The sequence below is a fragment of the Urocampus carinirostris genome, chromosome 19, assembly GCF_059441175.1.
Source record: "Urocampus carinirostris isolate Australia breed hairy pipefish chromosome 19, RoL_Ucar_1.0, whole genome shotgun sequence".
Lineage (NCBI taxonomy): Eukaryota > Metazoa > Chordata > Actinopteri > Syngnathiformes > Syngnathidae > Urocampus > Urocampus carinirostris.
Window position 1 is genome coordinate 9,158,923 of NC_142367.1, and position 14,515 is coordinate 9,173,437.

The 14,515-nt window shown below is 40.6% G+C and overlaps 2 protein-coding genes across 4 annotated transcripts in view; both read left to right on the top strand.

The window, feature by feature from the left end:
• Positions 1-378: 378 nt before the first annotated feature.
• On the top strand, positions 379-13,863 carry mki67 (marker of proliferation Ki-67). The gene is made up of 14 exons (XM_088323970.1): positions 379-538; positions 909-1,018; positions 2,699-2,780; positions 2,852-2,967; positions 4,153-4,646; positions 6,072-6,295; positions 7,404-7,980; positions 8,044-8,171; positions 8,247-8,424; positions 9,235-9,366; positions 9,437-10,290; positions 10,372-10,408; positions 11,208-11,852; positions 11,916-13,863. Exons 2-14 carry the CDS (start codon positions 930-932, stop codon positions 13,616-13,618), a joined length of 5,259 nt encoding a protein of 1,752 aa, XP_088180096.1. The 5' UTR covers positions 379-538; positions 909-929; the 3' UTR covers positions 13,619-13,863.
• A 471-nt stretch (positions 13,864-14,334) lies between these two features.
• Positions 14,335-14,515, top strand: part of tut1 (terminal uridylyl transferase 1, U6 snRNA-specific) — a 26,471-nt gene continuing 26,290 nt past the window's right edge. For 2 of the 3 annotated variants that reach the window (XM_088323692.1, XM_088323690.1), the window contains exon 1: positions 14,335-14,515. This exon is cut by the window's right edge and continues 12 nt beyond it. In XM_088323692.1, the coding sequence (XP_088179818.1) occupies positions 14,452-14,515 (64 nt within the window). In that variant the 5' untranslated portion in view covers positions 14,335-14,451. The other variant, XM_088323693.1, reaches the window with a different exon arrangement.

A 14,515-nucleotide genomic window follows, 5' to 3' on the forward strand; every position in this document is an offset into this window, starting at 1 on the left:
GTTAATATTCAAAAAACGTCACCAGTTTATTCGTTTGACTCGCCCCGCCTTCTTGTCTGTTGCTACGGCATCTCGACCAATCAAGGTTCTTGGCGCGGGATTTCAAACTTTTTTCAAACTGAAAAGGGTTATCACTCCGCGAACGCCTTCAACAAAATAGTTCTTGTCACGATATGATTTAAGTTAGACGACTTTAATATATTCTAAATATATATTTTAAAATACCAAATTCTTAAATTGTAGTCAATTTACTTTAATGTGTCATATGTATGTGGAAAGCCTTATCCTCGTGTAGGTTTTAGATCAGGGGATGTGATTTGAAAGAACCGATAGGCGGAGGAATATTGCCTGGTTAATCGGGAAGCGGTACGTCGGTTGCTATTGCGTAGTGAGGCAGGTTAACTTCTACTACGCGTGTTCGATCTTGAGCTATTTAATGAAGCTTTTCGTATTGTTTTAAAATTTCCTGCATTATTATTTTTATTAATTCGCGTAGGTGTATGGATTTCCCACGATTGGCGTGTTTTTAAAAATACAGGTAAGCAATTTAAATCAAATTCTGTCGACTGACCTTATCGTTGGTTTTGATTAAAAAACAACAACATTATTTTGGATTTATTTATAGCTTATATAAATGGAGACATATAAAATCGATTTAAGTAAACGACTGACGTTTTCTACTGCGGTGTAAAAGATCAGGTGTTAATTCGCGAATTTTTCTAAAACCTAACCTTTTTTCTGTCTCATTGTAACGGGTGTAATAATAACTTTTGTTTTATTGAAATTCCTGCTGAAATATGTGTATAGTTTTTGGTAAATTGTGAATGTGGATCTTCGGTGGGACACGTACACCGCGGTTACATCATAATAATAACTTTGTCTCTTGTTTACAACGTGATTTCATCAAGGTAAGATTTCTAGAAAAGAAGATGCCACTGCACGGAAAGATCGTCGTGGTTAAACGGACCGGAGGAGACGGGACCGAATTTCCTCTCACCGCGTCGTGTTTGTTTGGAAGGTGAGCGCATATTTTAGTTTTAACTACCTGCGCTCACGTTCAGTTTTCATTTATCTACTGTAAGGAGAGCAACTAAAAAAAGAATAGACTGGTTTGAGTGGGTATTATCTTTTTTTTCCCCAATCAGCAAAACCCACGGAATACTTTACTCACAAACTCAATCATTAAACAAATTGAATGCATTTGTTTACAGTAAGACTGAAGCATATTAGGAAAAAACAAAAAAACTTGGTTTACAATAATTTGATATCAGGGTTCACTCTGTGTTTTAATCAGTAAAATGCTCGAAAACTCGATAATTTATCAAATCACATTTTTTCGTTAAGTAAAACCTTTTAAATATATTTAAACAACTTACAACTATTGAAAGGAGTGGGGTTTTTGTCTGTTACTTCTGGGTTTTTAATCGGGAGAACTTATAGAACGCTCAAACGCAATAATACTTTTTTATCATATCAAAATGAATTTGTTCGGGAGAGGAGTATTCGCAGGTTCGAGAGCGTTTCCCACTTGGGCCCCTGTGCTGTGGAATGCTCTTCCCCCTGAGACACGATCTGCAACCTCAGTGGAAATGTTTAAATCTAGGCTTAAAACACACTTCTATTCTAAAGCATATGTATAACTTCTATTTTATGTCGACAATATCTGTGTGTTATTGCAACATCCATTGCAGCCTGGTCATCCTGGATTACCTCATGTATAGAATAGAATAGAATATGCCTTTATTGTCATTGTTACAACATGGGATATGCTGTGACAACGAAATTGGACGACTCCAGTCCCACATTTACAGTGAGGATAAGGAAACAAAGAAACAAAGGGGGGTGTGTTGTTGTGAGGGTCAAACAGAGTTCCCGAATGTTTGATCTTACATTACACAGTCCAGCGTTCCTCCGAATCGCTCAGTCCACAATTAGTAGATTTGGGAGTCCACAATTGAAGGGATTTGGGAGTACAGTCAATAAACATGCCCGATTAAAGTCGCCGTCGACGATAAAGCTCCGTTGGGGCAGTGCAAGCTGACGTTCAGCATGTATGGTCTCTTCTCAAGGTTTCTTCATTTTCCTCATGTTGAGGTTTTTGAGTTTTTCCTTGCCCTCATGTAGGTTTTAGATCAGGGAATGGTGTAATAATAGTCTGTGGTTTGCAATAATCTGTGGTCTGTGCAGCCCTCTGAGACTCTTTGTAAATAAGGGCTATACAAATAAACCTGACTATTGTGAGTTCACAAAAAGAACAAAAATGTTGCCTACAACCATTTGAGCGCAGTGGGGTTTATGCTTGTTGAGTAATGTTTTTTTATCAGCAAGATGTACACAACGCTTACAAACTAAATTAATAATGAATCAAATGAAACTTTATTTGTTAAATAATTTTCAAACAAAATGGTTTTTATGTTGAACGACAAAAAGATTCTTCAATTGTTGCTTGTACTCTCATATGGTGGCTGCTTAAAAAGGCCATTCAAAGCCTTTCTCATATATGCAAATCTCATCCAAACTGATATAAGCCCAAATTCGATTCAAATTTTGGTTATGAATGGCCAACAGTAACAGTTTATATCTTCAGATGCACAATTATTTAGTCTCTACATATGACATCCCTGGATTAAAAAAGTAGGAGCATAAACTGTATGTGATCTGTAAGATTTTCCATAAAAATCCATTTTATTTTTCTCAGGAAGCCCGACTGCGACATTCGTATCCAGCTTCCTCAAGTCTCCAAGGAGCACTGCAGAATTGACTTGAATGAAAACAAAGAGGTAATACAAGTTGATTCAATGCATTTTATATTTATGTTTCATTTCTAAATTCATTCAATTGTTTCTTGCAGGTTATTTTAACAAATCTGAGCTCAATCAACCCAACCCGTGTCAACGGCGAGGCGCTACAACAATCTGAGCATTTGAAACATGGAGATGTCATAACCATTGTCGATCGTTCTTTCAGGTGAGTTCTGAGCTCGCTAGGTACCCATGTATACTCCTAGCTATCTATTTTCTCACTGTCTCTCTGTCTCATATGCTGTCTTTCTCTGTGTGTGTGGGGGGGGAGTATATATGCATATAGTATATGTGTCTGTATTTATGAGATACAGGTGGCTATGTAATTGGTAGTCTAAATAAATACCTAGCTTTATATTTCTATTTATTTCAGTGATTTTCAACGGCTGTGCTGCGACTCACTAGTGTGCCGTGAGAGATCGTCAGGTGTGCTGTGACAAATTATTCAATGTCACTTTTTAAAATTAGAAATTTTATAAAACATTTATGAATAATTTCCTGCAAATATAATGTCATTGTTAAGTGTCTGTGCTGTAAAACTATGGGTATTATACTTTATATTGTAATCAAACATACTGTTCAGTGTCATTTCATAACATTTTTGGTTAGTGGTGTGCCGCGAAAATTTTCCGATGTAAAAAAAAAAACATGCCGTGGCTCAAAGGTTGAAAAACACTGATCTAGTTAAGTAGCCTGATGCAGAGTTGGTTAGTAACGGTGTAAATTTGAATCGAATTACAAAGGATCTGAATGATCACGTGACCTTTTGAAGTTTGATCAAAAAGCCATTTAGAGATGATGAAAAAGTACATTTACTTAGTTACATTTACTTGAGTAAGTTTTGGGAAATTTTGTACTTCTAGGAGTATTTTTTTTAATCCCTATACGTGAGTAAATTTGCATTGTATATAAATTAGGCATTGAAGTCGTTACTTAATAAATCCCCTCCACGCAAGTATCTGTCTGTCTCTGCTAAGGCGCATTTATTTTGAGGCAGAACTCAGCCAGACTACCATGTTTAATCAATCGAACGTAGCAGCCTTGTCACGTGACCATATTGAACTTTAGCGAGGGGGAAATTTTTATGGGTGAAACGGATCAAAAATGTCGCTTAGCAATACCGACTCTGAAAACTACATAAATGGCCATAGCTTTATAAATATATAGATGAATCTAGTATCCCAATAGATATTTACGCAAAAAAAAAACAGGTATTTTATCATCTCTAAATTGCTTTTTACACAACAAGTTTGTGATCTAACTTAATTTGTAAAATTGAATTGTATTTGAACGTTTCATCTTTAACGAAATTTTTAGGGCAAACCTAACATATTCTTCGCTTTCATTTCAGGTTTGAGTACCCGCCGACACCCACACCGAAGAGGTCCGCCAAAGAAAGCAAACCGGGAACTCCCAACCCTCATCTGAAAGATGGAACCAACCGCAACATCCAGCGCCCACTGGAGACGTCCAAGGCTGATAGCGAAAAGTCGCCTTTTAGCGATCTCTATCAAATGATACGAAAGTCCCTGGATGACAAGACGCCTCGGAAGTCTTTCGTCGCCAACGTCCAGACGCCCGAGGAAAAATTGCCTTCCGCTAATGACCAAGAAAAGACCGTTCCAAGCCATGCCACTCCAACGTCCTCGCTTCAGGTTCTTAATTCTGACGCAAAGCAGGAAGGGCGCTCATCGCAAACAAGGCTGCGTGTCACTCCGCAAAAGACGAGCGACCCCGTCGAGCCGAAACTCAAGTCGCCTTTGAGTCGCAGGAGCAAAAACGCCACGCCAGATAAATCCTTGCCCACTCCACAAAATACCGGCTCTCCAAGATCCACCCGTAAAGGTAAATGTCATACAGTCGAGCCCCCTAATAAAACATGAATCCCATTCTTAGTAGAGCTGCAACTAACGATTTTTTTAACACTCAACTATTCACCGACTATTGAAATAATTACTCGAAAAAAAACAATAATTACTTTTGTAAAAAGAAATGTACCACAAAGTTGATTTATTTTGTTGCAAGTGATATTAATACCCAATGACAAATACATTTCTTATTGTGGATTTGTACAAGATCTTTCTATACACCTGAAGCCTGACATTGAAAATTAGCACTAATATTAAGTAAAAATGTACAATATCCAAAACCGATTAGGCACTGCTCAGTCATTAGAGACATAAATACATGTTTTGTCCATTTTTAGGAACAGTGAAATTATCCATCCATTTTCCGTGCCGTTTATCCTCACTAGGGTCGCGGGGGTCCTTGAGCCCATCCCAGGTATCTTTAAGAAGTAGGCAGGGGATACCCTGAGCTGGTTGCCAGTCGGTCGCAGGGCACACAGACGGACAACTCTCTCGCTCATCCACACCCAGGGACAATTTGAAACGGCCAAATAATCTGACATGCATGTTTTTTGGAATGTGGGGGGAAATTCACGCAGGCACGGAGAGAACATGCAAGCTAGGCACGGGAGGCTGCGGTAGTTGGAATTGAACCCTGGACCTTTGCACAGTGAGCCTGCGCGCTAACCACCCAACCACTGTGCCGCCTCGCAGTGAAATAAATATTAATTAATTAGGAAAATGGGGGGAAATTAAATCTGAAGGATAAGATAGGGCAAGTCCATGCATAACTTGGTATAATAACAACCATAAATTGATATCTTAACATGACAGGGAGCCAGTGCAGGTAAGCTAAAATTGGGGTGATGTGACCAAACTTTCTTGTGTTAGTTAAAAGCCTTGATGCAGCATTTTGTACTAACTGCTGGTTCTTGATGCTAGACTTAGGGAGACGAAAGAGTACTACATTACATTATCAGGACTGAAGGCAACAAACGCATGAATTAAAATCTCAGCACCAGACGAGGACGTGCAAACAGCCGGTTCTGTAAGTTTTTAGAGACAGACTATTGGCTAGATATCATGCGTTGCTCAGCAGAGATTATATTAATGTAGAGATGCCTCCATATGTTGAAAAGGAATTGTGAGCGGTAGTTCATCCAATATTATATCAGCAGACCAGTATTTTATGTGGTTTTAGAGAATAGCATGCAGGCATCTTGGAGATGTAACTTGTATGCAAAAATAATGCAAAGTTTGGATATTTTGTCTTGTTTTGGGGCATGCAAAATAAATTGCTGTATGGTGGGAAAAAACATGAAATTTCACACCGGAAAGTGAAAATATCTTACGGCGCAGTAGCCATATCCCAAGGTTCAAGTGTATTTCTGATTTGTAATCAAACTTTTCAACATTCATCTAGACATGCCAAAGAAACGCAAAAGTGCTGAGGTCCTGGATACTCCAGAACCTCAGACGAAGAGTAAACGAGTTTCTTTTGGAGGCTTCCTGGTTCCAGAGTTGTTCGACAAAAAACTGCCGCCCGATTCTCCCCTTCGCAAAGGCGAGAACCCAAGGCGAAGCCTGTGTCTCGCCAAGCCCAAAAAGTCGCTATTAAGACGAGCGTCTGTCATTGGCCTACCTAAGGTAAGTCTTTTTCTAGTCCCTCCCCTTCAAGAAACACTTAATTCGATGATATAGTGGTGCTTAGCTTTCTAACACGTGCACACACAAGGCCAGAGTAAGAACTGACACAGCTGTTAATAAAATGCCTAAACTAGACAAGAATATTTTAATCATTCTGCAATACGACAGAGAGCAGAATGAAACATGCTGAGAACTTTTGTAGGTATTGCAGTGTTCATTTTACCTCTGAAAAGTGATGAGTCCTAGGGACTCGCATTCTCAAAAATCTATGGGTCATAACAGAGATCTATGGGTCCCCAAAATTTAGTGTTATCGAGGTTGAAATTGTAAATCGGTGACAAATATATAATAAAAATCTATATTCATTCAGTTTTAATCATCAAATTATTAATTCATTTTCTGCATCAAATTATTGTTGGTAATATATCGTTTTTGGGATAACCACAAACCTTTCTTTTTTTTTTCTTTTTTTCCTTTTATACTTCCTTTTTTTCTCAACTTCTTTATACAGCATAATAATTCGTAATATAATGCATCAAAGCAAGTGAGCCGTTTGAGAGCCGGCTCTCTTGAATGAGTTGACCCAAGAAAGCCGGTTCTCTAAAAAGAGATGGACTTTTCACCACACAACTCGAGGTCGGCGTGCAGACGAAAACTCGAACCGCGGCACCAAAACATCTGCCGGATCTGCCTGACGAAAAGTTTGGAGTGCGGTAAATCTTTGTTTAAAAAAAAAATGTAATTGGGTAATAATGACAATTTTGTGTCAAAAAAGTTGCGTCCCGGGGACGGACGTTGATTTGAGACTATGCGTCCCCAGCAAAAATGATGCGTCTAGGACGCAGGGACACGGGCAAACGAGAACACTGGTATTTTTCCACTTTTGCATAGTTGGTGTCTAGGAGAGTTGAGAAGATGTATACGCACGGCTCAAGTGAGAATTGACAGAGCCGTTAATAAAGTGCATAAACAAAACTAAGTTTTTTGTAATCATTCTGGAGTACGATGAAAAGGACTTTTCATATGGATAGGAACGAATTTGTGAGTTCACCATTATTTCTTTTATTCAATTTTTTCTGTTTGACAACTCGGGTTTGCTTTTGTGCAGGAGGCTAAAAGTCACTCAAAGAAGAGCCCAGAGTCACCAAAAGCATCCCTCAAGATATCTCTAAAGGGAAGCTCCCCGTCTCCAGGAAAGAAGACGCCAAAATCCAAGAGTCCGTCAGCGGAGACTGCAATGTTAAAAGAGAAATCGCCCAAACGGAAGTCTTGTTCTCCAGCATCTGAGAAGACATTTTTACCTGTGTCTCCAAAACCCAAGACACCATCTCCCGATGTATCATTGTCAGGAAAATCGAGACCATCGCCCTTAGTGTCTTCGGCTGTGTCACCAAAATCGACACCGGTGTCGCCCAAACTCCACACCCCCTCAACAAAATCACCAAAGAGAAAGACTTTGTCATCCAGCAACATACCAGGAACCACTACGGCAGAGAACGCGTCCGTCCGGGGACGTTTTTCCGTGTCTCTCATCGAAACCCCGTCCCCGATTGCGGCAGTCCCTGTGACGCCCAAAATCCCTTTGAAAAGAAAAAGCATGAAGAGTGCCTCACGCAAGACTCCTTTGTCGAAAAGCGCGATCGAAATCATCAGAAGAAGTGGCTTTTCTCGAACATCCATGAAAGGTATTGTCACTCACAGTTGAGATTTTTCCAGCCTTGTTACAACTTTTATTTGCCTCATTTCAGCGATGGGTTCTTGGGCCGACACCGTCAAGTTCGGGCGTGCTAAAATCCAAGCGCCTTTCCCGGTTAAAAAAATAACGAAGCCCACAATGATGAAGAAGGTTCCTAAAAAGACTGCGTCTAAAGCACAGGTCAGTTCCCAGTCAAACCTCTCAAAACTGCTAGGAATCGATGAAAATGGGACTGAGCTTTCGATAACTTTTCAGACTCCTCTTAGAAAGCATCCGGGCCACACCAGCACCGGGCACGCAGAGTCGCCCGCCACCATCGTTGTTGGCCGAGCTTTTAAGCGCACAGTGACTCAGCCGGTTGCCGCCGTGCCCAAAGTCATCTTCAATGTGGCAATTTCCAAGAAAAATATGAACATGGATGAGGATTTGTCTGGTAAGTCTTGCTAATTTTTGTCATACAAAAGTACAACACAATCAGAAAGAAGGCTAGACCTTTCACTGTGGGGGCTTAAGAGTTGTTAGCCTAGCAGTTAACTCTCCCTTCCGTTGCCTCCTCAGTCAATTCCCAGAGGCGATAAAAATCCAGGCAGTATATGCTGGTGATAAGCTTTTTTTGCGTTTTTTGGCTTTCCTCAGAGTTAGATTTAAATAATACATTTATTTCCCATGTAACGAGCCACAAAAGCTACGAACTGTGTGGCGTTTGTTTTGGTGCCCAGTTGTGCGTCCAGCTGCTTGACTGAGTGGCAGCTTACACCAGCCTGTCAAAGTTGGCACACACGTCTCCCAAACTTTGTCTCGCCTTTATTAGTTGGTGCCATTCGAACCTGCTTCTGAATGGTCGGCGGTGTGAAACCACAAATTGTGACAATTCTTGTTGGCTAAACAATCATTACTCAAATAACAAACTGGAACAATGGATCCTTGAAAAGAACGCAGTGTTTTGCGATTACACCATCGCACGACGTCACATCGCGATATGATTATATTTCGGTTAATCGTGCAGCCCTACACCACACCCAAGATGGGAAAAAAAATGATTTTCCCTTGAAATGTATATAGTATATACAATAGGCTATTTTGTAATTTCTAGCGCTAATTAGCATAGGTTTGTATTCCCTACTGTATGTTAAATTAAGGCTGCTATCCCCACCTCAGAATTGACGTGATTGCTAGCATCATGATTGCTAGCAGCTAATGAAAGCGGCCAATGCAAGTTTGATTTACATAATTTTTTTTGCAGGAATTTCTGAAATGTTTAAAACGCCTTCCAAAAAAGAAACGAGACGATCAATAATCAAGCATAGTGCTACAAAGACGCCGAAGTTAGCTAACGATGCGTCTTCTTCCGTGTTGAACACCCCAGAGGAGCCAGGTAAGATCTACGCCCCCACTGAATTTAAAGTGATCCACCCGAATAAAATCTGGAGTCTACTCCTTTCCAGGTGAAATGGTCATATCGCCCCTCACTCTCGCGTCTGCGGTGAAAACTGGCCAATACAACAAAGAAGCTGTCAAACGGCTCCTTAACAGCGATCAGGAAGATTATTATATCAAGGATTCCTCCACTGTGGAAGATTTGAGCCATTGTGTGGAACAGCAAAACACGGAAATAAAGAAAAAGCAGAAGAAACTCTCACCAACCCCAAAACAGAATCCGGAACATCTTGAGGATCTCAGAACGAAAGTTCTTAAAACTCCTAAGCACAAGTCCGAGCAAAAAGAATGCCTCACTGGAGTCAAGAGGATCATGAAGTCCCCCAGAGAGAAGATGGAACCACTCGAGGACCTCAGAGGGAAACTTCTGAAAACCCCCAAACAGAAACTTGAGCTACAAGAATGCCTCACTGGAGTCAAGAGGATCATGAAGACCCCCAAGGAGAAGACGGAACCCATTGAGGACCTCAGAGGTAATATTTTTAAAACTCCTAATCAGAGGTCTGAGCAAAAGGAATGCCTAAGTGGGATCAAGAGAATTTTTAGCACTCCAATAAGGAGTGAACCGACGGAGGAAGTTGCAGATGAATCCTTTGCCGTTGCTGGAGACCATCTGCGGACTTCAAAGAAAGATCCTCAAGTTGAGGGAACTGGATACATTCCAGAACAGTCTAACTCAGTAACTGTGAAGTCTCCTCAAGAGGTCACGAGAGTCCGGAAGGGAAGGACACCTAAAGAGAAAAGCAAACCAGTGGAGGACAACTTTGGAATCAAGAAGCTCATGAAGTCACCTAGACTGAGGGGATGTGCTCCTGTTGAGGACTTTGATGGTCTTCAAGAGCTCCTGGAGGAGCCGGCTGAGGTGAGGATGCCAGAAACTCAAGTTGCTCTTCATTTTCATTCCTTGCCCCATGCTAACCTCCATTTTATGAATCTCCTACAGTTTTGTGAGCAACCTCCAAGAAGTAAATTGGCCGAAGGTATGCTACTACTTTTGATGTACTTTTCCTTCTACTGGCTGAGCTGTGTTACCATGTTAACAGCAAATTCTTTTCTGTTGGACAGAACAGTGACTATGTTTACATGCAGGCAATAATCCAATCGTAAAGGGATTATTGTATGTCTGGAGCTATCCGAAAGAATTGTTGTAATGCTGATAAACTAAGAAAAAAAAACGTATAAATGGTATTTGCAAGTAATCCGATTCCAAGGGGCGATGCAGGATAGACGTCATGCCAGAAATGGAGTTCTTTGTGTTTCAAAGGATTCTTTCATTTCACTCAACAAATTCACCCAAGTATTGTGCTTATCTGCTCCAAAAGTGAACTCAATTGCTGCGTCTCGTCTGTTTACAAATTGGAATCGCGCGTTGCTTGCCAAAAGCATGGAATTGCACTATATATGGGTGGATTTAACTGGCATTTTTGCCGTGAGGGCAGGAAACAAAACAGAATTTTCCCGGAACAATCAAATAATACACATGAGCGTTTTTTCAGCGAGTTTGCATGGATCATTTGTCTCTCCTAAAAGTCCTACAGTGCTTTGCGGCATCAAAATATTCCAGATGAAGGATTCATGAGTAATCAGATTATTTGAATTGCGCAATCAGAAAGTTAAAGGACTAGCAATTAAAATATTTGCAGACTAAGACCTTTATTGGATTATTGTGCGTATTTACATCATTTCAATACTGGTCTGTCTAATCCGACTATTGCCTGTTTTTAAGCGTAGTCGATGAGTCGATTGTTTTATCAAACTGATGACATTTTTTTTTCACAGAGCCAACTGAAGTTTTGCTCCAGGTTCCAACTGATGAATCAAATGTGACAAAAATACTTAACGCCAGTACCAAGGAACCAGCACAGGGCAGAAGAGACAAAGCAGCAGAACCGGCGTCTGCAGAAGATATTAAAGGTGTAATGCCTAGAAGGGGAAGATATGCCCAAAAAAATCCAGTTCAAGAACCAGAGCCTGAGGTTAGGCAGAGTCCCCCAGAAACCATTGCTCCTTTGGTAAAAGCGACCACCAAAAGGGGGCGGTATGCTAAAAAGAACTTCGAAGAAATTGAGAAGATCAGAGACGTTTTTGTTGAAAGTCTCCCAGTTAAGCCTGCAACTTCACAAAACGAGCCTGTGAAGCCTAAAAGAGGACGGTGCACACCAAAAGCTTTGGAGCCAACTGCAACGGTCCCAGAAGCTTCAATTGAAAATAACCCTGATCTCGTAACATCAGAAGAAGCGTCAGTGAAGCCCAAACGAGGCAGATTTGCCAAAAGCTCCTCACAAGAAACACAAAAGGTATCTGTTTTTTCTGCTGAAATACTGCCTGAGACCAAACCTCACAGTGTCCCATCGTTGGATGTGGCGGCCGTAAAGCCAAAGCGAGGAAGAAAAGCCAAACAAGAAGCTTCTGATATGTCTCAAGGTATTGAAATTTGTCTTCACCTTTGTTATCCTTCGATATTTCATCTAAATTTTCTTATTTTAGGTGTCGAGATGGAGCTGGTGCCAGAAAATGAATCCACTGAAAGTGTGGAAGAAGTCCCCATCGTTACAGGCAAGCCAACTCGAGGGAGAAGAGGACAATTGACCAAGGAAGCTGAAGACGTGGTCTCTTCTCCAGTCAGGACCACCAGAAGAAATAAAACTGAAACATGTACACAACTTGAAGGCAGACTGGCCACAAAAAGCAGGAAAACCATTCCAGAAACCAACCAAAAGGACCCAGTCATCAGCAAAACCAAGTGCTGCATCCCTGTTGAGATACCTGAGCCGGAAAGAATGCTTGATGTGGAAACACCTCAATTACCGGCAACCAACGATAAAAAGGGTAAAGGTAAAAATGTTGTCTGTGACGCAGTTGAGCAAGAGGAACTGGATCTCGAGGAACCTGGGAAAGATCAAAAGGAACCTGAAACAGTTGAGGAGGAACATGTGCCCCTTTCTAATAAAACAAGATATCCATCCAAGGCTCTTAACAAGAGACAAACCAAGACTTCACTCGTTGCTCAAACTGAACTCCAGGAGCCCAAAAGAAAAGGTAGAAGAGCTATCCGTGAGCCGGTTGACGAAGAGGAACATGAGAAGGCTCTCGAGGAACCTGAGAGAGACCAGGTCACTTCTGATAAGACAAGCTATCAATCCAAGGCTTTAAACAGAAGACAAAATAAGACTTCGGTCGTAGCTCAGTCCGAATTCCAGGAGCCCAAAAGAAAAGGCAGAAGAGCTATCTGTGAGCCAGTTGATAATGAGGAACCTGACAAAGATCAGAAGAAACCTGAGGGAGACCAGGTCCTTTCTAATGAGCCAACATATCCATCAAAGGTTCTTAACAGAAGACAAAACAAGACTGCCATTGTATCTCAGTCCGAACTCCTGGAGCCAATCAAAAAATCTACGCGTCTTAGGAAAAATGTTGATGTAGAAGAACTCACGCAGGTTTCTGAACGAGAACTGTCTTCCGGGGTTCCAAAAATGGGACGGAAAACCAAGCAAACAGCAGTCTCCTCTGAGAGCTGTGAAAGCCTGGTTGAGTCACAAACAAAACCCAAGCGAAGCAGTAGGTTAAAACAGTCAAAAGATGTCATTACCACTGAGGAAAAATTAGACCTTGATAAGAAGCGAACAACAGGAAAAGGCATGAAAAGTAGTTTGAAAGAGGACATACAACTAAATCTCCCAGCCAAGAAAGCGCGACACCAGCCAGACTCTGCCTGTGAGGAGGTCCAAGAACTTCAAGATTCAGAACCAGTCTCAGTTTTAGCAGAGCCAGTGAAAAAGCGAAGGGGAAGACCGCCACTCGTTAAATCCTCCAAAGATTTGTCTGAATTGAGCAAAAATCATCAGAATACCACTGACCCCAAATCCAAAAACCCCCAAAGAATGGTGAAGTGGGATCCAGAGGTACAAGTCCACGAGATCCAGGAGAGCGCCATTAGAACTGTCCGTTGCAAGAGATCCAAGCCCAGTGATCACATGGAGACCCTCGAACAAAACCTGTCAAAAAATGCACATGAAACTGAGGTGAACTTCTCAGAAAAAACATCAGAACCTCAGCTCGCTAAGAGAACCAGGCGAGGGACGAAAATGGACAAGGAAGCGGAGTCCACAGGCAAGGTTAGCTCCAAAGTTGCTGAAGATGCTGAGGAGACTCGGCCCAAAACCAGAAGAGGAAGATCAGCTAAAAATTGAACATTTCTGTAGAGAACCATTGATTTTTATTCCCACGTTCATATTTCGTTCGTAATTGTTTTAATTGTCTGATGAACACTTTTACTCTATGTTTATGAAAATAAGCACTGTCTGGTCTTTTTTTTTTTTTTTTAATAAACAAAAATATCATTTTTACAACAGGGCGTTTTGTATGATTTGTCTTAAAGCTAGCATTGTTCTAAACCTGGTTTGGGTAAAAAAATAAACCTTTTTGAATTGTTGAATTTTGGGTCTCTTGTTTTTTTTTTTTTTTTTTTTTTTTTTAACAGGCTGCTAATTTAAGATTGTATGACTTACCTTGTTTTCGTTCAGGTGTCATTATAAAGTGGAGGTCTTTACCTTGAATATTAATTCCATGATTATTTTAACATGGTACAATAAGTAAAGTACCGTAATTTAAAAATCCACGTTCTATATTAAAACTCAACAGAACCTTTAAAGCGGAACTGTAGCGACCCGCAATCATGTTATCCACTCATTCATTGACCTGCCGAAATAAGGTTCAAGGTTGTTCTAGAAGTTGATGTGAAATATCGAGGAATTTTGTACAAAACATAGTTGAGGAATTATTTTAATAAACTTGGTTTTAACGATAAAAATAGAATAGTTTTAAAAATATCTTCCAAAGCCGTTTATTTATCAAACGGAACCTCTAAATCGTAACTGTTATCACCCAGAAGCATTTTCAAGCGGACCCGGAAGCAACATTTGTTTGACGTTGGAGGGAAATTTGAGATGCACATGGAGGAAAGTGTTTTTTTTTTTTAATTTAGGGTTTCTTTAGTTTTTTTTAAACGCGTTTTTATGCCGTAATGGAATCTGAAAGTGACATTAAAACGACGCCGCGTGGTTTTCATTGCGCCCTCTGTAATGTCA